The sequence below is a fragment of the Squalius cephalus genome (genome assembly GCF_949319135.1).
Source record: "Squalius cephalus genome assembly, chromosome: 16".
NCBI lineage: Eukaryota > Metazoa > Chordata > Actinopteri > Cypriniformes > Leuciscidae > Squalius > Squalius cephalus.
Genome location: NC_137137.1, coordinates 8,929,302 through 8,951,200, shown reverse-complemented (window position 1 = coordinate 8,951,200; position 21,899 = coordinate 8,929,302). Strand labels below are relative to the sequence as shown.

General features: G+C 38.1%; 1 protein-coding gene across 1 annotated transcript in view; it reads left to right on the top strand.

The window, feature by feature from the left end:
* The window catches only part of agbl4 (AGBL carboxypeptidase 4), a 334,149-nt gene that overhangs the window by 3,753 nt on the left and 308,497 nt on the right, over positions 1-21,899 (top strand). Inside the window, exon 3 of the mRNA XM_079897316.1 lies at positions 19,705-19,829. Within this exon, the coding sequence (XP_079753442.1) occupies positions 19,705-19,829 (125 nt within the window). The remainder of the gene's footprint in view (positions 1-19,704; positions 19,830-21,899) is intronic.

The window sequence follows — 21,899 nt, the reverse complement described above, 5'->3', positions numbered from 1 at the left end:
TATTTTAAAGAATGCTTTTGAGTAAATGGCCTTTGTTTGGCACTTTTTGCCAGTCTGAATGAACAGTGATGTAATGAAAATAAAGTGCTTTTGCAGTGACAAGGTCAAGTGGGCAGCTGAGAGCAGCTTTGGACCAGATTGACAGTGAATCAGTATGGCTGGAACAGGCACAATATCATTCTTTGCTGGGAGATTAGGTTCAGGGTCTCCAGCAGATGAGACTCAGCTTTCATATTCTTGACAGCCAACCAATTCACCCCTCTGCGGGGAAAGAGCTCGCCTGTGGCTAGGCTCCCTGTGGGGAGTTTTTTTTTATTATATAGATTTTTTGGTCTTGGAAATATTCTGTAATAGTACAATTTTTAGGTGGAGCGAGTCATTCTGGTCATATCTGGTAGTTTGGGTTGAATGTTAAACTGAGAGAATGCAGTTGGTTATGGATCCAGTGTCTGAAACGTAAGACTGACCACTTCAAATCAATTCTAAAGTAACTTGATAAATCAATATGACTGTGACTGAGCAACTCTACCAGAACTAATAATGTTCACATCGTGCTTTAGGAGTTAAACCATCCGTCATCATAGAGATGTTTATTACTGTTATCAAAACAATGGTGTTCATTGTAAGCTCGCTTGAATGTTGGCGGTAGCCATGTGAAAGCGATAGTCGAGAGTGGAGGATGTTTTGGGCGTAGTGGCGTAGGGCTGCAATAAAAGGACATAGAATATTAACATAAGTTACAGAGCCCATGTCAATATAAATAAATAATCAGGATGTTTTATAAGTTTCTCTGTTTTCCCCTCTGACTGGCCCCGAGGACCCCGAGGCACTGATTAATGAACATCCAGCCGCAAGACCAGGATCAGCTAACATATATGACATTACCCCCATGTCTCTGGCTCGGCAAATTCTCTGAATGATTTATGGAATAGATATTAATCTGCTTCCAGTAAATGCATTATCCAAGTTGGAAAATGGAGAGGAATTGATGTTACAGCGCTAATGTCAAATTAATGTCCTGTTGCTGTTTCAGCAAAGCAACACTGCAGTGAAATGATGTTAACCACTTACACTCTGACAAAAGGGAAGCGGCACTTTCTTGGCAACAATCTGGGGTTTTGACGTAAGTGACTTTGAGAGCTGAAGCCCCGGTGTCAATTGAAGGACTTAAAGTTGAACAAAGTTTTCAGAGCTAGGCACACCCGGTCATTAATCAAGCGCTCTTCCCTTTATGTTGAAGAAGATGTGGAAATGTAAAGGTTTGTTGCGATGTGGGCTCATTTGTCAGAAGCCACCTGTCAGCGAGTGATAACTTTTCACCATTCGTAGCCTCTCCTTTGTTACAGTGAAAGTCAGCACCTTCAAAATGGAAATGATATTTAATGCACAGTCAAAGGATAAAATATCCCCTCGGATAGCCTGTAAAAAATGAAAATAATAGTATAGATGCATTAGATATCACTTGCTCATATCTTGAGAAAAAAGTTATACATAAAATATATGACTGTGCAGACAGTTTTAGCAAATTCTAGTAACTAAATAGAAGCAGTGATGTTGACAACATTTTTCAGGAGCGTGACATTTAGTTCAGCTGTTTTCAAAGTATTGATACTTTTAGCCATTCTAGTGAATCTAGTTCTAGTGAATATTTAATTCAGGCAGTTCATGTAAATTATTCGAGTCACTGTTTAACTTTGATACTCTCACCCAAGATTGTTCATGTCACTGCCTTTGTGCAACCTCTGATTAAATGATAAACTACATCGTTTTATTTATTTATATATATATATATATATATACATACATACTTGCATACATACATATATACATAGTTACATATAAAAGAGACTCAGCTATATCCAAGATGTATATATATATATTTTATATGTAATATATAACTTGGATTTGTTTTATTTCTAAAGGAAAAAACCCTTCTATGTACTGTAGTTAGCTACTTCTATTTGTCTTGCAGTAAAGCTAATTGCTTTTACAAAGCAGTAGCATGAGTATAGTTTAACTAATTCAAATTATGATTATCTTGTAGCTTAGTAAACAATATTTTCAGAGTTGCTTCCCCAACATTTATACAGTATTTGCACTGTGACTGCTACACACAAGATTTCAATCCTTGATCGCACCATCCAATGGAACTTCAAGCAAATGCATCTGACTTAAAAGCCAAGATATCACTCAAGTTCCTTCCCTCTGCCAGAAAAATTGTTTCTTGTTTCTTTCTCCCTTTAGACAGCTGTCATGAGAGAGAAAAAAAAGTCAGAAAAATGTCTCTTATCTTTAGTATCCGGGTAATAAATTCTAATTGGTTAATTAAAACAGACCATGGATACGTAAACTGTTTACTGAAGGCATAAAACACTTAATTTACATTTAGATGAGATGTAACTCATTTTCTTGTCAGCCATATGCAGATTAGGTCAGTGGTATATCTTTTCTTAGGCATTTGGGCCTACAGGTTTCTAATTCTCTCACTTCTGTGTCTCTGTCTTTTTTTGCATAACTTATTAAAATAACCCCCATTATGCACAGTTTGATAGTAAAAAACATAATGAATATTTCCCGAAGGCGTCATTAAAACATTATTGATGGCTCTATAGATATAGTTACGTTTGCCGCATTATGTAAATTCCATAGATTCTTGAATTTAAAAGAGCTTTAATGGTTATAATTAGCACTTTAATCGTGTGATATTATCTGAGGTTTTTAATAATGTGGTTTTATTCTAATTTAGAAACATTTGTTTGTCAATGTTTTTTTTGGACTTTAAAAAAAAAAAAATGTATAACTGACATTGACAGGATTGATAGTCTTGCATTAATCTATAGCCTCTGGATAAAAGCATCCAAATTTAGCATGCCAGAATCAAGTATATTTAATGTAAACCTTTTAGCATTTTGAGGAGATCTTAAAGGTTTTGAAGTGCATGTCATTCATTACCTCACACCTTCCCTTTCATTTGTGTAGATGTTCTCACATTAGTTTCATTATTCATTCTGGTGGTAAATTATGTCAAAAATATTTCTCCACATGCTGATGCTTATCAGAGGCTCTGAGTGATAAAACTTATTGACTGTAGCTTCTGATTAAATCTGGTGCCTGCTAGAGGCAGAGGAAGAAGGTGTGTGTGTGTACACAAGTGCATATATGCGTATGTGTGTCTACATAATGATTCAATTCCTACCAAGGGCAGGATATAACGTATCCACCAATGACAATCCGAGATGTGCGGTACCCCCTAAGCATTTAACGGATTTGCACTGGGGATTTTAAATTATCCATTGTAATCATAATAGATGAAAAAAAACTCCTTCGATTCAGCGAACAAAAGAAATGTGTTCGGAGAGGGGACAAGGCCTCAGCCGCACGCTTGCTAATGAGGATAAACAGTAGGGAAAAATCTCTCCGCTGATGGGGCTTTAATTGTTTTGCGTTTTTTTTCTTCTTTTTTTTTACATTCAGTAGAGTTTTTCTGTCTGTTTTTATCTTCCCTCAAAGTCCTCATGCTTCATGTCACTCTTGCAGAGTGCATCTAGTGGATGAATGATTACATTTAACACCCCAGAAAGACAAGAGGGGGATGAAGGGAGGAAAAAAAAAGTAAGAAGGCCAAGGGGACAAAAAGCAGCCAGGCTTGCCAGCAGATATTTATACACTTCAGATGTACCCTGAATCAAGACACTCAGATCCCCATTGATTAAAGAAGTGGAAACATTCTAACAATCAGGCTTTATGCTCAGCACAAGTGGCTGTTGGAAACAGCAGGGTTTACAGGGAGGATGAAGAGTACTTAAACAGATATTAGGCTACTCTAGATGTATTCCTGCCCTCAACAAAACATTACAACTACATTGTCAAGCATAAAAGACAAGTGGAAGAGATATTAGTTGCAGATTTTGTGCTTAGTGATTAGAAGATGAATATTATGCTTGTAAATGCTTTGGCGTTTAGAAGAAAAGTCATGCCCCTACTAAGAAAGCTACATCACTGTCTGGTGTCTTACGGTTTTCTCTCTTTTTTTCTCTCTCAAGGTTTTAAGAAGGATTGAATTGAATTGATTTGGGCTGTTTTCTGAGAAGAACCTGCACAGTTTTCTGATTTATTGTTTTTATCAAGTGTTTTTTTGTCCCCCATTTAGCTAGTTGAAGCTAGCCTGCTTGTCCTTTGTCAATTTTGTAGCTTTATCTCTTTCATTCCTCTAACTGATCCTCAGGCCTGTGGTGTTATACAGCTTCGACCCTGAAGAAAATATCTGTGCACTCAGAGACCATGTGTGGAAGAGGTTTTGCGCTCTTCCCCCTCCTAAACCACAAGGTTAACAGCCTCGGTTCTTGAGTTTTACTGTAACAGATCCTTACTCATTGTGGCCCTTTAATCATATATCACTCAAGTCAATGCACAAAGCCAAACGGCTGTAACATTTACAAGTATTTCACAAAGTGGTCTGAGCAGTGTTTTCTGTGACAAAATACTGTCTTTTTTCTTTTTCTAATTGATCCACTAGGTTAATGCCAAGACAACATGAAGCAACAGTTCCAAATCATTAAGCTTCTGTAGTTTACAATGTTCATGAGTAAAACAGAATGTGGAGTGTAGGACTGTACTACCCCCCCAACACGAAATCAAAGCGCCACAATGGATTATGCTAAACCCATACTTAACAAGAAATCATAGCGCTGCACCGTAGGGGTGTGCCGGTTTCAGAATTGGTGATGACGGCACGGCACATCGGAGCCTCCATGTCACGGTTATTATATTGTCTCCTATATTTGCTTTTTATTTATTAAATATATGCAATTGGTTGATGAAACATTTATTAAAATTAAGATACAATTTGTACAAAACGAAATTCGCTTTAAAGAAAGGCTTTCTACAAAGCAAAACTCAATGAAGTGGTAAAAATCATGTCTGACGATTTACAAAACAAAACTTCATTAAGTGGTAAAAAACCATGTCTCCCGGTTGCAAATGTTCATTGCTAATGTTTATTATTGCAAATGTTTTTCATTTGTTTAATAAATCTCATAATGATGTCACATCACTATATCATAGCTTTTATTTCTATTTCAAATGATTGGCGGTCGGTTAGGGGGTACTTGGCAAAGAATCAAATACGTAGACCATTAATAACACAGACTGTTAACAATTGTTTTTAATTAGTAATCTCTATGATAAATTTTTTTTGTAAAGAATATTTTAATAACACGGTTTTGGCGGTTATAGAGTTGTAATGATGGTGTTCAACTATAACCGTCGGTCTCACGGTTATATACTAACCGTCACACCCCTACCCCGTACTGCTAAATAACTCAAATAAAGCAGCAGTACATAAAAGTTGTTCCAGAGGTGGTAAATGTTATTATAAATGTCCTTTAAAATAGCTAACAAATTATGCACAGTAAGGGGCTTTTTGTATTCCACTCCATTGTTTTTCTCTGTAAACGTGTTAGACTAACCTCTTTGACAAGTGCACTTGCATCTTTTGCTGCATCTTATGCATGACACACATTCTAAAAATGTGGCGATCTAGGTAAAAGATGCATAGCTAGACCTTGCGTTATGTTTTTCATTCCACTGCCCTGCACTTCGCATTTAAAAAAAAAAAAATTGTCTCCTAAGTCATTGTAATTTAACATGAAAGAACAAGCATTTGTGCTTTGAACTTTGCGTGTTTGTACCACATCCTTACATTCTCATACACAAAGATGAATATATAGCTGAACTATAATTTAAATTGGTACTCATTCTTCCTGCCCGGTATAGCAACTGCTTCTCAGAGCAGAAGTGCACAGTGGTCTGCGCACAGTCATGCTGTAATATTTACTCACCCCTAGAGTGCTCGGCTATAGAGTGTCCGCACTCTGGAACGAGCCGACGAGCAGATATTTCAAATGTGCACAAGCAAATGAAACAGGTGATAATCCTGCCTGACATTCCCACCATCAGCCTTGGTTATGTTTGATCAGAGCCCTGCAGCCTGGAGAGATCTTGAATGAAACATCAGCTCTTAGGCTATTGATGGCTGTTGAGATTCCAGCATGGGAATGTCATGGAGTGAACATGTGTGGTTGCGCATATTTTATTGACTTGTTCTTTGAGGTATTTCCTCTGGTATCTTGCTCTGCGAATGTCAATGTAACACAGTATGTTGTTATGAGAAGAAGGAGGCAGGAACCGGCGAACGTTCAACATACAAACAATCATGTAAAATAAACAAACAAAACGAAAAACCAAAGTAAAAGCGGCAGCCCGTCACAGACGACTGCCTCTTACACATAAACAAAACATAACTTAAAATAGTCCAGGCCTGGTCCTCTCTCATCCTTCACTGTCGTCAAGGCTTCTGAAGTTCTTTATTCTATGCTTTGGGGTATATACTGTATTTATTATATATATCTATATATATCTACTTTAGGCTTTAAAAAAAATTGTTCGATTTGGTTGGTCCACAAGTTCAATTTCACTCACATTTGTGCTGTTGCTGAACAATCTTTTGGTTCAGTGCTATCAAATTAGACACAGTGAGGAACCAGTTTTCAAACCGTACAACACGTTCCCACTTTCAGCCACTCAGTTTAGAAACTAATTCCTGCCATGCGTTTTACTTGTGAACGTGACACATACTTCAATTAGCACCCTTCACTTGCTCTCACCAGCACATTATAATGGGCGGTATGAAGACTAGCATAAAACTCACAGGCTCAGCGTTTTCTATTTTACAGTTATTAGCAGGAGGTTAACTCAGAGCACAACTGCCTCTTCTTTAAAGCAAATGGAATCTGTGCGGTTTTAGCCGGACGCTGACCCCTATTAGGAGAGACTTCAACGAATGGCGGCTTTCCTGAATATCTGCGCAGGGTCATGCTGTATGCGTGTGTTTTTCTCAATGAGCTCTTTAACCCACTCTTGTGCTAGAGCTGTCAGAGCTAAGCCGCCACTCTTGTGTAGAGAGTGTTTAATATACTAGGTCAAGTGATCGAGTCAGCATCACCATTCCATTTTATGTAGCAAAGTCATTTCAACTTGTTTCCACTTTTCGGGTTTTGTTTAAATACTTCTTTCGTATTTAACGCTTCAAGGACCCGTGGCTGCCTGTTGGGCCATTGTTTGCTGCTAAAGCTCTTGATCAAAAACATGCCGTTTTTGTGCATTCAGAAGCAAAGTTCGGAAACGACGCCGCGAGCAGGGAATTGAGAGCGTCTCACAGGTGAAAATGACTACACACAGAGCCGTGTTGTGATGCGTTGCCACATGAACACGCTGCTCCACGATGATGGAGTAATCCATTTCCCCAGCAGCTCTCCTGATGCCGTAAACACAGGCGCCAGGCGGACGTGTCATTCCTCATTCTAGGCAAGGACATGCAGTTTGGGAAAACGCTGGAGATTTGTAACGCTTTAGCGCTCTGTTTTTCCTTTTTCTTATTTTACACCACCTGTTTATATTGCTGATTTATTTAAAACATTTTCTTTGAGATAAAGTTCACTGATATGTCAGGTTCAGACATTTGTATGCTCTGGGTATGTTTGTAAACCGATGCATAAGAAGAACATAGAGGAATTTTAATAGAAATTCCATCTGTTTAGGTGTCATCTAATAGCGTCTTGAGACTGAACCAAAACCTGTTTGTCAGATTTTGCCACTGCTGAAATTTTCTGCGTTTCATATTCACATACAGTGCTAAAGGATAAATAACAAATGTTTTGCAAGCAGATAACTGCTTCCTGTGTACCATCCTCAAACTTGTTGACTGTTATTCTACATCATTTGATGAGCACATTCCCCCCTACAAAGATAAAAGCTCTAATTGTTGCTCTCTGCTGAGATTGTATTCAAACACTTCTGTGTTACGTGAAATCACAAAGTGCCGTAGTGAATCTAGATGTACTGTTTTGCTAACAGCACCTCTTGTTTGCATTCTGCACTCTGATTTCTCTGTAAGCACAGCATAGCATTTTTATTTCAGAATGATCAGTATTGATCTGTAAAAGGAGGTGATATTCATCATGTAAGAATATTATTCAGTCTAAATTTGGTGTGGTAGATGGTAACATTAATAGCAAAATCTATAGCCTTTCATCTGCCACTGTAGGCTGTGAGGAGTGTGTCGGAGAAGATTTTTGTAAAAAAAATTCTTTGAGAGAGTCTAAAAAGGCCAATGTCTAGCAGAAAACCAATTCTAGACCGCCCACCGTCTTTGAATCAGGAACATTTTAAATGTGCAAATACTTCGCCCTTAATTAGGGTAAAAACTTTGCATCTGTCCTTTGAAGAAGGTTCAAGAAGCTTCCTTGCTCTTGGCAGCCACCACTGATTCCAGTGCCTCCTACCATGCAGCCAAAAATGACCATCACTGATTTATTTTTCCCTTGTAATAAGAGATATTAAAAATGAATATCAAATGTAAGTTGAATCCTTCATAGTCTGCTTTAACACAGTAGCAGAATACACTTGTCAGTCCCAATTTTTATTGCTAAATGCGGTTACATTCACACACTAGCTAGTTAAACCAGAGTGACAAGTATGTTACTGATATATATATGAACTTTAGAAGATGCATATATATATACACCTTCTGATGTTCATTCAGATTTATTTTGTGCTGTAACAAGTAGTAAAGCGGAAAAGAGGATCAGTTCACCGGCTTACCGCGCTGCTGCTTCGCTTAAACTGAGGAGCTATGCGATCCGTCACATTACAATAAATGGGGCCAAGATGGTATTTATTGTTTGAATTTCGTTATAAAATTGACAAAATTTGAAAGCTGAGACTTTGTATTTCATATCAGAAATAACAAAGCCACACCACTTATTGTGATTTATTGGATGGGAGGTATGTTACAAAGCTTTCATCAACTTCATTCATCAACTGAAAACAGCATAGACTGAAAGATCGATTTTTGGGATTTAAGAAGCGATATTGGTTCTTCAAAATGAAAATCGATTTAAAATTAAAAAAAGTTCAGATAGTTGTTCATACAGTAATGGGTGAAATACAATGTAAGCAGTGTGTGAACAGCTTGAGAAATATAATTTTCAGTCTCAAACATTGACTGTGAATAAAGCTAAAGTTGATGTATAGACAGAGTATTAGCAGCCTTGCAGAAATCCAATAAGTGTGCCTTTCCCCCCTAGTGAATTTCTCTTTGTATTTATTTATTTTTTTCCTTTTACTATATATTTAGAGCACTGTTGCTTAATTCTCTTAAGTAATTACACCGTGGTGGGTGTAGTTTGCTAGAGTGCTTGTGCAAAGGGAGGTGAGAAGGAGCACTGATTTTCTGCCAAGATTTCTGAACAGCTTGCAGTTGAACCCCTCCGTTCTTTTTCTTTCCATTCGAGTCTATCAGGCCATTGACAGTAGCATCACTTTATGTAATTCCCTGCTTTGAAAAGCTTTTGCACGTTGTGAGATTTCTGTGTTTCTTGCTCGGGATGACCAAGAAGCCTTGCTGGCATTTTGTAGCCATCTTGGTCCACAATGGCTGTGCGCCATTGATTCATCTGTGGTTTTATCACACTGCTGCACAACACGATAGCGCGCACCAGATGTGCACTAGTTACTGCATGCTACTGCTATGGGACTCAACTATGAGTTTATCACTGCATACCAACCCCTTAGAGTGCTGACTGCTGCTTGGAAGAGGAGTCGTGTGTTAGTATTCACTCCAAACCGATTCCCTGGCATAGTCCAGATGAAACAATCATTTGGTTTAGCTCGGATGTAAACCTACTGGAAATAGATGTGCTTTGTTGAACCAGTGCTGCCTCTAGCTGTGTTGTTCTCCGGTTTTAAATGAATCATGCAGGGGGAAAAAAACTAGAGATTCCTGAAAACATCTGATTACAAGGTTTGAGCAAAATTCATAATTCAAGATTTGTCTTTTTCAATTCATAAATGTGAATTTGACTTGAATTGGCCACACCACACCCCAAAGAAGTGGAAGAATTGGAGTTTGAATTGGATTGGAATTAAATTGTTCTATTATCTACATGACCGTTTAAAAGTTTGGGGTCAGTAAGTTATTTTTGAAAGAATTCTTTTATGCTCACTAAGGCTGCTTTTTATTTGACCAAAAACAGTAATATTGTGAAATATTACAATTTGAAATAACTGTTCTCTATTTTTATGTATTTTAAAATGTAATTTATTCCTGTGATGGCAAAGTGGAATTTTCAGCTGCGATTACTCCAGTCTTTAATGTCACATTATCCAACAGAAATCATTCTGATATGCTGATTTGGTGCTCAGGAAACATTTCAAAACAGTTGTGCTGCTTAATATTTTTTTTGAAAACAGTAGGCCTAGAGTCTTGCAACTTTACATTACATTTACATTTAATCATTTAGCAGATGCTTTTATCCAAAGCCACTTACAAATGAGGAGAGCAATAGAAGCAATCAAACCAACAATATGGCAACAATATGGAAGTGCTGTTAGTCCCAGTTAGCCTCTTTGGGATGGCACCACAAGATGCCGTTCACTTGCAAGCTTCTGGAGGGCACAATTCTGAAGTAGTGAGTTTAGGTGAAGGGGTGCAGAGCCAATTGTTGTTCAGTAGGCAAACATCAGTGCCGTGAAGTTGTAATTTCCTGTATTTTTTCTTCTTCATGGGTGCTTTGGTGTGCATACATTTATGAATGACAGTATATGGGCTCCTTATATCAATTGGTTATTTGGTTTTTGGAAAGACACCTACATTTACCTACATTTAAAGCGGCGCTATGCAGTTTTGGCAATTTCTTAGCTGTTTTCTCGCTTTTTGCTCGCAGGTTTCTCTATAGAGCTCCCCCTACAGCTTCGGAATAGATATTTGACAACACTGTCCTCAAAACTCGTTGGCATCTATCCCCCCTCCCATCTTTTCCCTCTCATGTGCATTTGTTTTCAAAGAAGCCGACGAACGCACGGAGCCATGTCCACTGAGGTATGTATGATAAACAGAAGGCTAGCATATAAATGTTTAGATAGTGTATGTGTGCAGTGCCGTAAAGCAATTCGTTATATCGCGAGATCCTGATATCATGCGATACCTGACTGTGAGGCCCGCGGCCTGCCGGGCCAAAGTTGCAAGGGTGGTTTTTCCGCTCACAGGAGCTAAGGGGGTGCGGGAAGACCACCATTCAACCCGGAAAAAGTCATATAACCATTCCAATGACTCCGTAGCTGTTCAGTTAAGGTAAATTAAGCTATAAAAACTGCATAGTTCCCCTTTAACTGAGTTTGTGCCAGGCGTTTTGTTGCACTTTAGTAGAAATGATCAACATTTCATCTTTATTCATTTCATGTGTCTCATAATGAAAGCCCCTTCTCTTATTGGTGACCTTTTTGAGTTGCTGTTAATTTCTGGGTTTCCTTGTTCCTGTCTCCTTTGGTGCCCACCTCCCATTACTGACAAGTCAGCCCCAGGCATTAGAGCGCAGACCAACTGGGAGCATTAACTGTAAATAAACAGGGCAGCCGCTCCCCAATAGGATGCTACCACCCTGATAACAGACCCCTCTTAGCAGCATTCTGACCTTCTCTTCGCCACAGGCTCACCAAGGACCCTTCAGCTTCTTCTGTCTTTATCTCCCAACTCTCCGCAGGAAAGATTATTCTTATTGCCAGGCCAGGGATATCGAGCAGGAACTAGAGGAAGAGATAACGAAAGAGAGCAAGGGAGTGTGTTAGGGAAAGATGAAAACAAAAAGACAAAGCCTGAAAAAACAGCCGACAGAAACAGAAAAGGACCTAGACTGTTGTCCCGCTGGCAAAGCGGCATTTGTCCTTTGTAGGACTTCATATAATTAACTCGTAAAGAGATAGCATGAAATTTGAAGTGACTTCTGTTTACCCACTAAGGACTCAAACCATACAGCTAACAAAATGATAAGGCAAGGAATGAAAGGGAAGGAGAACAAAGCGATACATAATCTAAATCTGGATATAAAGGGGTAACAACGTTAACCCTGCATTTCCACGAAATAAGATGAAGAGGGAAGACCACAGTTGACGGGGATGAGTGGCTCTTTTAAGAGAGTGCCTCCAGGAGTCTGGGGCTTCAGAAAAGCCGGCATGTTTCATGGCTGAGATCGATGATACAATTTAGTACATTTCACAGTGAATGCCTCCCTGTGACCTGCCGACTGTTATGAAATGAACACACTTGCTTTGGGCCCTTTTTTTATTCGAGCAATACCGATACAAGGGCAGCAAGAAAATTTGAACCTTTTCAGATTCATTGGCCCCTTTATCACTGCTGCCAAGCGTGTGGGCTGCAAAGCACAGATGCAGACACTCTGTATTTTGTGCCACTGAGGGTTCTGCATATCCATGCTAAAAGATAGATGTCAAGCAATTACTACTCTTGAATTTATTTCCTGCCCCATTTTTGATAAAATGCTAATGCATGTGATTATTTTACTATTTAGTACCATTTTAATGACAGTCTAGTGATTTGGGTGACATTGTGTAATTGATGTCATTAATTAGCATCTAGAGGCCGCTTGGCTAAAAACCCACATTCATGCGCAGCATGGCCTTCCTCATGGGACTCCCGGAATGGCGATGGAAATAGCGCTAGTGTTGTGAAGAATGCTAGTTTGAAGGCTTTTACAGTTTTGACACCTGTTAAAGACGTTCTGAGAGTTAGAGGTCATGGCTCTATTCTTGTCTTGATTTAACATTTAATAAAAATGTGAAAAAGTTTAGCAGAGATGGAGAGAGAGAAAAAGAGGGACAGAGAGAGAGAGAGATTGATGTTGTCTCTGTGACACCTTGCCTTTAGACCGAGAACAGGAAAAACTGCATGAAGAGAGTTTGTCTGGAGGTCTTGAGCCAGATACCTTTCCTGGGGTTTGAATCAATTCCAGCTTTATCAGTTGTCCGTGTCCAGGTATTCTCACCCGTGGGAGAGTCTGATGTGTTTTCCAATAATGAAAAGGAGCACATGGCAAAAACACATTTAAGAGGTGGCCAGTCTCCAGAGTCACTTCTAATTTCCAATGCAGTTTGTAACAAAAGAAAAAAAAACTTGTAGAAAGGTTGAAATATATCTGTGTCCAATGCTGTTATCAGTACCTGGGATGCTCTAGACTCACCACATTACCACATTTCTCACCAGTAATTAAAGTACAGCTAGTCAATAGATACCAGATAGTGCTTGTCCTTGTTGCTCAAATAGATGTGTTTATCCCTATTATTTATTGATTTATAATCAGCTACTTAGCATAACATGGTGACTTAATCTAAACAACATTATATGGGTTCCATACTATGTTTTACCATGCGTATTTTAATAAAATAATCTGTCACTGAAATGTACAATGTATAAACTACACCCCTTCATCGGTGGCTTATTCTCTCTGCCTCTACTTTTCTTTTTCAGTCTCTCGGGTTCTCCCTGTATAGTCCTGTTCTCTGGTTGTGGGTTGTTAGGAAGCTGTAGACTGCAGAGTGTCCCATTGTTTTGGATAAGCAGGAGGACTGCTCTAACTGACCAGGCTTGTAGCTCTGTAATGGGATTAGCCAAGCCATGTTCCTATTGTATGCCAATGTTTGACAGGCCTGCCCCCCATTCTGTTTCTCTCCTTTCTCTTTTTCTCTTAAAAAAACATAGAATTATAGATTTTGTCCATTCCACCAACATATGAAATTATTTGAAATATATTTCTGTTGCACATGGTTTGTAGATTCTAGGTGTTGAACACTAGTATAGAATCAGAAACCGAATAATATAAGTTAGGCAAATTAGATGAGAAGCAATGGAGGCCAAGTGTATGTTTTAGAAATAAGTGTCTGAATTGAACAGCTGGAAGGAAGGAACAGTGTGAGGTAACTGAGTGGAGACCACCCACATGCTTCTCCAGACAGCAAACACATTACATTAATACGGATTCTCCATTTGCTTTTCTCTTCTACATCTATAACAAGGTTAACCACATGAGAACACACACACACACACACACACACACACACACACACACACACACACACACACACACACACACACACACACACACGACACCAGATAAGATGATTCAACCTCCCACTCTTTTCTCTATATGGAATGTTTATTTCAGTTCGCTGATAACAGTGGGAATTAACTCCCTATAAATGAGAAAGTGTCTCTCCTCCCAGCAGCTCGGCGGTGTCGTTCTGTTGAGAGCAAACAGGCTATAAAACAACACTGCCTCTTTTCCCATTGAACTACATAGAGTTCTCCTCTGAGCTTTTTGCATTATTTGCAAAAAACCCAATTTGTTAAATCCTAAGCACTGTGTTGTAGAAGTCTCTTATGACAGAGTATGTAGATGAAATTCTCAAAACAGTTGAAACATAGGAGAATTTGCTTGCAATCTCTGTTTCTTGCTCTTTCTCCCTCTGTTTTCCACTCTGTCCTTCTACACATAAACACACTCACACACACATATACACACAAACACACTCACACACACATACACACACAAACGCTACCACAAGTTAAAATACAGTCATTGATTTTTCCTCCCCTGGTTATACATTGAATTATCTGTGTTGTCAGTGAACTGTCATCCAAAATGGCGTTCGTCCTCCACGCTGTGATGGCTGGACCTCTCCTGCGCTGTAGTATTTATGCTTGTTTAGGGCTGGCCGAAGTGTTGTAGATTACAGCTCATCATGGTCTGACTCTGGAGTCAGGCACCATAAAATTAAAACTCAAATCAATGGTGTATCATATCCTCTCCCATCAAGCTGAGCAGAGACTTGTTGCCCTGGAGCCCTGAAGTGTATTTTTTTCTTCTCACAAATGTAAGGCTGTAAGACATTACATACCTGAACATTCAAGGAAAATTAATCAAATGCTTGCAGGTAAATCAGCATTTTTGTGTGTGCTTGTTCATATTAAAATGCTGTGTGTATCAACACTGCAGTATGTCTGTCAGGACCATGGACAGCGCTGTCTTTGGGGAGCTCTCTTTGGTCCTGAAAAGTCAAGTGTTCTGAAAGAAAGGCAGTATTATCTGCTATTTAGATTCAGAGGGTTTGTGTGTGCCCCCCATTTTTTGGGCTTTGGAATAAACAAAATTCAGTTTCACATATACAATATTTATTTTTTAATTGTTGTATTAACATTCAGCCATTGAACATTATAGGATTAGATTTGAACTGGATATACTACATTTTTGTAGAGGTTATTATATTTGCTCAAAACAATCAAGGCAACTTTTTAACTAATTGTGATAGTAGATTGCAAATTACTTGCAAAATGTATTTTCCCCCCTCAACATAAACTTGCCTTTTTTCAGTATGAAAAAAACTTATTCAGTATTTTTTTTTTTTTCACAGCTCAGTCTGTTGATTTCATTATCTATGACATGAGATGCAGCCAGGGTCCAAAATTAACTTTTTTGTATACCTGCCAATAGCAAGTAAATTAAGAACATTTAATGACTAGTTTTTTACTGGCAATGGAACTGTATTTTGCATAATCTTATAAAAAATACATTTGTGTTCCTATGAAACTGCTATTATTGATCTGTTTTTTTAATCTTTCCATATTTGTGGCCAGGGTAGGGATTGTCAGTTTTTTGTAAAACACTATTTCTTGTAAAAGAACATATTATTTTCTATTGTATTATATATCCCGCTCATGGAAATCCAAAGCATGACGATAAAGATAATGATAAAGATTCTAAATAGTCTTTAATAGTAAATATTCACAGAACAAACTCAGATAAAGGCAGGCAGGCAAATTAGTATGACCACGTAAAACAGACGATACCAGACAAATGAGGATTCAAACACAGGAACTTAAATACACAGATTAACGAGGTGAACACAGCTGAACAGGAACCATAGCAACACATCCACATCAGACACGCAGACAGAAAATGAAAATCAAACTAAACTGAACATAATTGTGACTATATATATATATATATGTATAATATATATATATATTGTGGCGGGAGGAGCAAACGACAGACACAGTGGGAGTGGTGTCAGGCCTTGGAGAGGCATTTATTAAAGTAAATAAACATAAAATGTCATAAAAAGTATTTTTAAATAAAAGTATACTTAAAAGTACATAAGTATATAAAACATATATATACATATACATATACATACACATATATATATATATATAGCCTATTTTTTTACTGGTCATGGAACTGTTTTTGTAAAAACAGGCCGTAATGATTCTCAAAATGTAAATTTCTCTATTCCAATTTTGATACCACAGCTAAAACTACTAGCCTAACTAATATAAATTTAAAACATGATTAAAGACAAGTAAACAGTCAGTGATAAAATATGAACAAATAATCAAATTACAAGCAAAAGCACAAATAAATACTAAATAATAAATATTGCTTTTCAGGTTTTTCTCTGCTTAGTCTTCACTGTAAATTAAACGTCCTTATTAATTAATCCGTATTAAAGTTACAAAAGTTATTCAGTCGGGAGCAGTGAGTATTTTTTCTTTGTACTTTGTTTTTTGATTAACATTAAAACACAAACAGTGATTTCTGACAATTCACTGATATAATATACTGATACTGTACACATGCCTTTACTTTCTGAACAGTTTACATTCACTTAAGACATAACCAACTATGTTTACTAGGATACTCGCTATTTTATGATTTTCCATTATGGGAGTAATGGAATGAGTTCCCTTTCGTGTCTTCTTGCGCTTGAATATTTAAATTATCAAGGCACAAACTTTCGTTATGATGCAGGCCCGTCAACTCTCCAGAGCTTCGTTCACGTTTGTTCACGTTCATGCATTGTTAGAATTCAAAAAAAATGTTACCGGCCAACTGGCGAGTGACACAGTTTCATATACTTGCCAACGCCGATTTTTACTCGAATTTGGCGCTTGGCGAGTGTCAATTTTAGGCCCCATATATACACTATTTTGGTATTTATTTTTTATGTACTAATTGTAGCTTGTCTTACAATGACATGAAAACTATGAGAAATCTCATCTCATATCAACTATTAAACGATCACAATTAAGACCAAATCACTGGATCACTGTTACTGCATGTCGATGACCAATATTTGATGCTAAAAGTGGCGTAAATGGTTAATGTGCTGGAATGGATGAATGATGAATTAGAGTGCACATCTGTCTGGAACAGGTGCAGCCACCAATCTCCCATTCTCTCCTTCTCTCTTTTTCTCCTCCAGTGACTGGCTCAACTACTGATCCTTTCTCTCTTTCTCTGTATGGTTGGCTGATGTATAAAAAATACATGTTAGAGCTGTGAAACAGATGTTATTTTTGGTGTAAAGTGTGTTTGACTTGACTCTTCTCAGTTGCTGAGAGCTGTGGTGTGGAGCCCTATCACTGCTGCTGGGAGTTCATGTCTGTCATTCAGGTTAAGATATGAAGGGGAATGTGAAATGGCAATACATCTTGTTCTTAGCTGCTCTGAAGGTTTTGGACTATAAAACTGATTACATTCATCTAGATGTCTCAGTTTAAATTGGGTGTTCACCACAGTTGTGTGTTATACTGGTCCTAAAATATTATCATTCTACTAAAAACTGACAGTGCTACAATATCACCAGCAATTTTTTTAGTAGTTGTCCCAAGTGACAATGTTTTGCTATTCAGTGCAGTTCAGGCAGTGTAAAGGTAATTTATTCATTTCATGATTAATTTGACAATATAATTTGATGAATCAAATGTAATTTGGACCCTTTTTTATAGTAGAATTAAATTTGCATCAAATTTGAGAAATAGAAATATACAGAAAGCTGTCTGGTGTCCACATATATTCAGCCATACTGTATATGACATTATTACACTTGCACATTTTGTTGTTTTCTTTCCTCAGAAAGAACTTAACAAAATTACTATTTATGAGATTAAACTCAAATTATTCTCATTCAGTTATTGAATTTATTGACAGCCCTAGTTTATTTTCATTTGTCGCCCAGACTTTTTGATTTAGTATCAATGGCTTAGTATCAAACTCTAATGCAAACACACTTTCATAAAATAATGCAAACTGCATCTATTGATCCACACATGAAATTGAATTCAATTTCTCTCCTTCACGCATCATGTTTCAGTTACACATGGACCTTTCCATTTCATTCGGATATGTTTATAAAGGTCTCTCATTGACCTTTGCAATAGTTGTCTGATAATCTATAAAAACGCCTTTCCATCAGGAGTGTACTACTGCTGTCATACTTGGATTCTTGCTGCAGGAGATTTGTGTTTAAAAGAAAGTGACTTTAATCAGCTAAAGTGCCAATATCCATTTCATCTGGAGAGCACTATCAATCTGTATCCAATACACTGGAAGAAAAACGCAGTGACCATTAGAACCATTGGGCAGCTGTTCAGAAAATGAAAAGAAAGGCATAAATTAGTTTATGAAGTTGTATATTTAGGGGAAAAAATGTGACAAGTATTCATGTTTTATTTATAATCGGCTTTTTTCTGGAAAGTGAGTCTGGGAAGTTTATATAGTGAGAACTGACTATATATATCAGGAAGTTGAAACTCAAAAAGGTTGAACTTCGCACTTTACAGTTTCGTCCTGAGAGGATCCGTTCCTGCTGGTTTTGTGGACAGGCGAGTAAGTTTGCGATGAGTTTAGGAATGTTTCTGTTCTGGCAGAAGGATGACGTTCCGCTGGGCTCCGGTGTGACGGAATGGTGGTCACTCCATCTGTCAGTAATTAGCTCTGAGCTATCTTCCACCAGGCGGTGACTTCCACACTTCTTTCCCTGAACCCAGACTGCATGAGCAGGGCAACCAGATGCATCTCCCCCTCCCTCCCTCTTTCTTTCTGTTCATCCAGCCTGATGAGTTAACTCTTTACTCGCATTATCATAGAACAGGGCTGCTGGACTTGTACATGGCAATGCAGCATTTCACTAGTTAGTAAATAAGGAAGTTAGTTGTTGTGTAGTAGATACTTTTATCAGTGTATTACAGCAACAATCCCTCTTTGGAACAAACTGGCTGCAACCATGTTGTTGGTAAAGCAATTAGCTTTATCTTTCCTTTCTTTCATATTCCAAAATCAGTCATTAAAGACAGTTGTAAAGACCTCAGATTGCAGCCTGTGCAGCGTGTTGCAGTGTGGCAATGTTTTGTTGCAGCTTATCAAACTTTCTCTATTACTCTGCATGGTGCAAGAAGATTGCCTGTGTTTCCATCAGCACGCTTATTTAAGGCTGATCTTTATTACCTGCCATTTGACATTTGTGTGGGGCCTGCAGGATAATATGTTACCAACAAAGCACTTTTCTGGTTTGTTAATATTTATTTGTTTGCGGCAGCCATGTTGAGGCTTGTTATTGTGCGATCTGCTACCAAAGCTGTCTAGTCGTCACCTGAGCGACTGCCAAGCGTCTCGGCTCGGCTTCCTCCATCCCACCCAGTAAGTGTGTGTATGTGTGTGTCAAAATCTGTGGGGAAAGAAAAGGTTTAGATGGCAGCGCAGCATTTTATTTCTCTTTACATAAATGAAATACTGTGAACACACACAGATATATCAGTAGAATCCCAACTGATTTATTATTAGTCTACAGGGAAATCTCTCCCAGTCACTGCTGTCTGTGTGGAAATATATATCTGCTCTGCAAGGTAAAGCTTTTGAAATGTATGTTTCTGTATGCATATATTAGTGTATCATAGAGCTATGGAATAGTTTCAAGGCCTGAAAGTTCTTTGTTATTCTCTATGTTTCTCCTTAGGTAACCTGGGCCGTGTTGACTACATCAGTGAATTTGAGTTTGATCTGTTCATCAGGCCTGACACGTGTAATCCGCGGTTCAGAGTGTGGTTTAACTTCACGGTGGAAAACGTTCGAGAGACTCAGGTGAGCCCAGACCAGCACAGAGACTCCTTACAAAAGCTTACCCATCGGAGATGTTCCTAGAATTTTTCAGACTTGGATATAGATGTATCCAGGTCTCAAAATTAAAACTTGCCGAGCACCATGCGCAAAAAAAAAGAAGAAGAAATAAAGGAAAAGGCTTAGGGACTTAAATTAACTAGTTAAATTAACAGTTTTATCATGTTAACCCCAAATCTTTCCTTTGAGCCATTAAAATGATGGTAGACATTACAACGAGTTGCAACGATTTTTGCAGTATGTACAAACATGCACTACTATTTAAAAGTTTGGGGGCAGTATGATTTATTTTTAGTGTTTTTTTCTTTGAAAGAAGTTTTTTTTATGCTCACTAAGACTGCATTTATTTGATCAAAAACAGTAAAAACAGTTATGTGATGACATAGCTGATTTTTTTGCATCATTACCCCAATGTTTAGTCACATGATCCAACAGAATTCATTCTAATATGCTAATTTGGTGCTGTGATACTTTTTTTTTTTTTTTTTGCAGGATTTTGAACGGTTTTTGTATGATGGAAAAAATTGTGCATACATTGGTGCTTAAATATTTATATACATTTCATTTATTTAACCTTTCTTTCTTTCTTTCTTTCTTTCTTGTGACTAAGTGGTCACATGCCCCTTTCTTTCTTTCTTTCTTTCTTTCTTTCTTTCTTTCTTTCTTTCTTTCTTTCTTTCTTTCTTTCTTTCTTTCTTTCTTTCTTTCTTTCTTTCTTTCTTTCTTTCTTTCTTTCTTTCTTTCTTTCTTTCTTGTTGTAATATTGTAATGTGCAACACATGCAAGTTACTTTTGATGAAACTGTCCAGAAGTTTTGAATGTCATGAATGATTGAAAGATATTTGAGCCAGTGAGGTCTGCTTGTCATTATCACATTGATGATATGCCAAAAAAATTTCAAGTGTCACCCACACGCTCCCAAAGGTAGACAATTATCAGCCAAATAAATTCATCCCTTATGCTGACGTGAATCCTCAGCAGATTGGATGACTGATGCTTTAAATGACGTCTCCGGCTCCTGGAAGAATCAATATCGCAAATGAATCTTAAATCATGCAGGCTTACATGAATTTAAATCAGTTTTTCTGCAGAAGCGTAACGCTCAAGTGCCAGTTCATGCCTGTAATCAATTTACATAGACCTTGTGGTACAAACGTCAGGCACACAGATTGGTTTATACACAATGTAATTTTGGATGATTGAGTCAAGTTATCTCTCAAATGAATAAACTTCTCCATTTTTTTTATTTTATTATTTTACTTTTTCACATGGTTTGTAATATCATGTGACAAATCAACAAGTGGAAGTGTCCTTCCCAAACATGCACAAGTCAAATTGACAAACTTCACCTTGTTGTCGAGATTCAGGTCTGTATAGCTCTTTTTCCCCCTCCTGTCCTCTTAGCTTTTCACTGCGCAGACAGACAGTATCCACTCATGAGCTCAGGACTTTGTCATTGGTGGAGAGTAGTGGTCACATGCCACAGTGATATGTGGGAACAGAGGGCGTGTCCGCCGGACAGGCCAGCTGGCTGGGCCGGGCTGCAGTTGTTTAGTTTTGTTAACGCCGGTCGGTCGAAGTCTCATCACGGCTGTCATTTTTGTTTAATAGCTAGAGAACGGTTTACTCCAAGAAAGGAGGGGCGGAAGAAGGGCATGCACGCTATCTCACTGATTTTAGATACCTACACGCAAGGATTGTACATACTGAGGACGATATAAGGAGAGATGGAGAGAGAGACGGGCTGTTATTAATCGGAAGTGCTTTACAAAGAAATATGAAGAGAGACAAAATATAACATGCGAGAGAGAGAAAGACTAGATGAAAAAGCGGGATGCTGTTGCCATCTTCTGTAGCCTGGCTCTATCAGCCCATCTCCCTGCAGTGCTGTAGTCAGCGCTAATCAAATTTTATGGGCAAGAGATGAATGGAAGCCCTAGTCCGGGAGTCTGATCGATTTTAGGGCCAGATACCACTCTGCATCCTGCGCCAACAGGATATTTGCTGCTATGGCAAAAAAGAGAAAGATCAGGA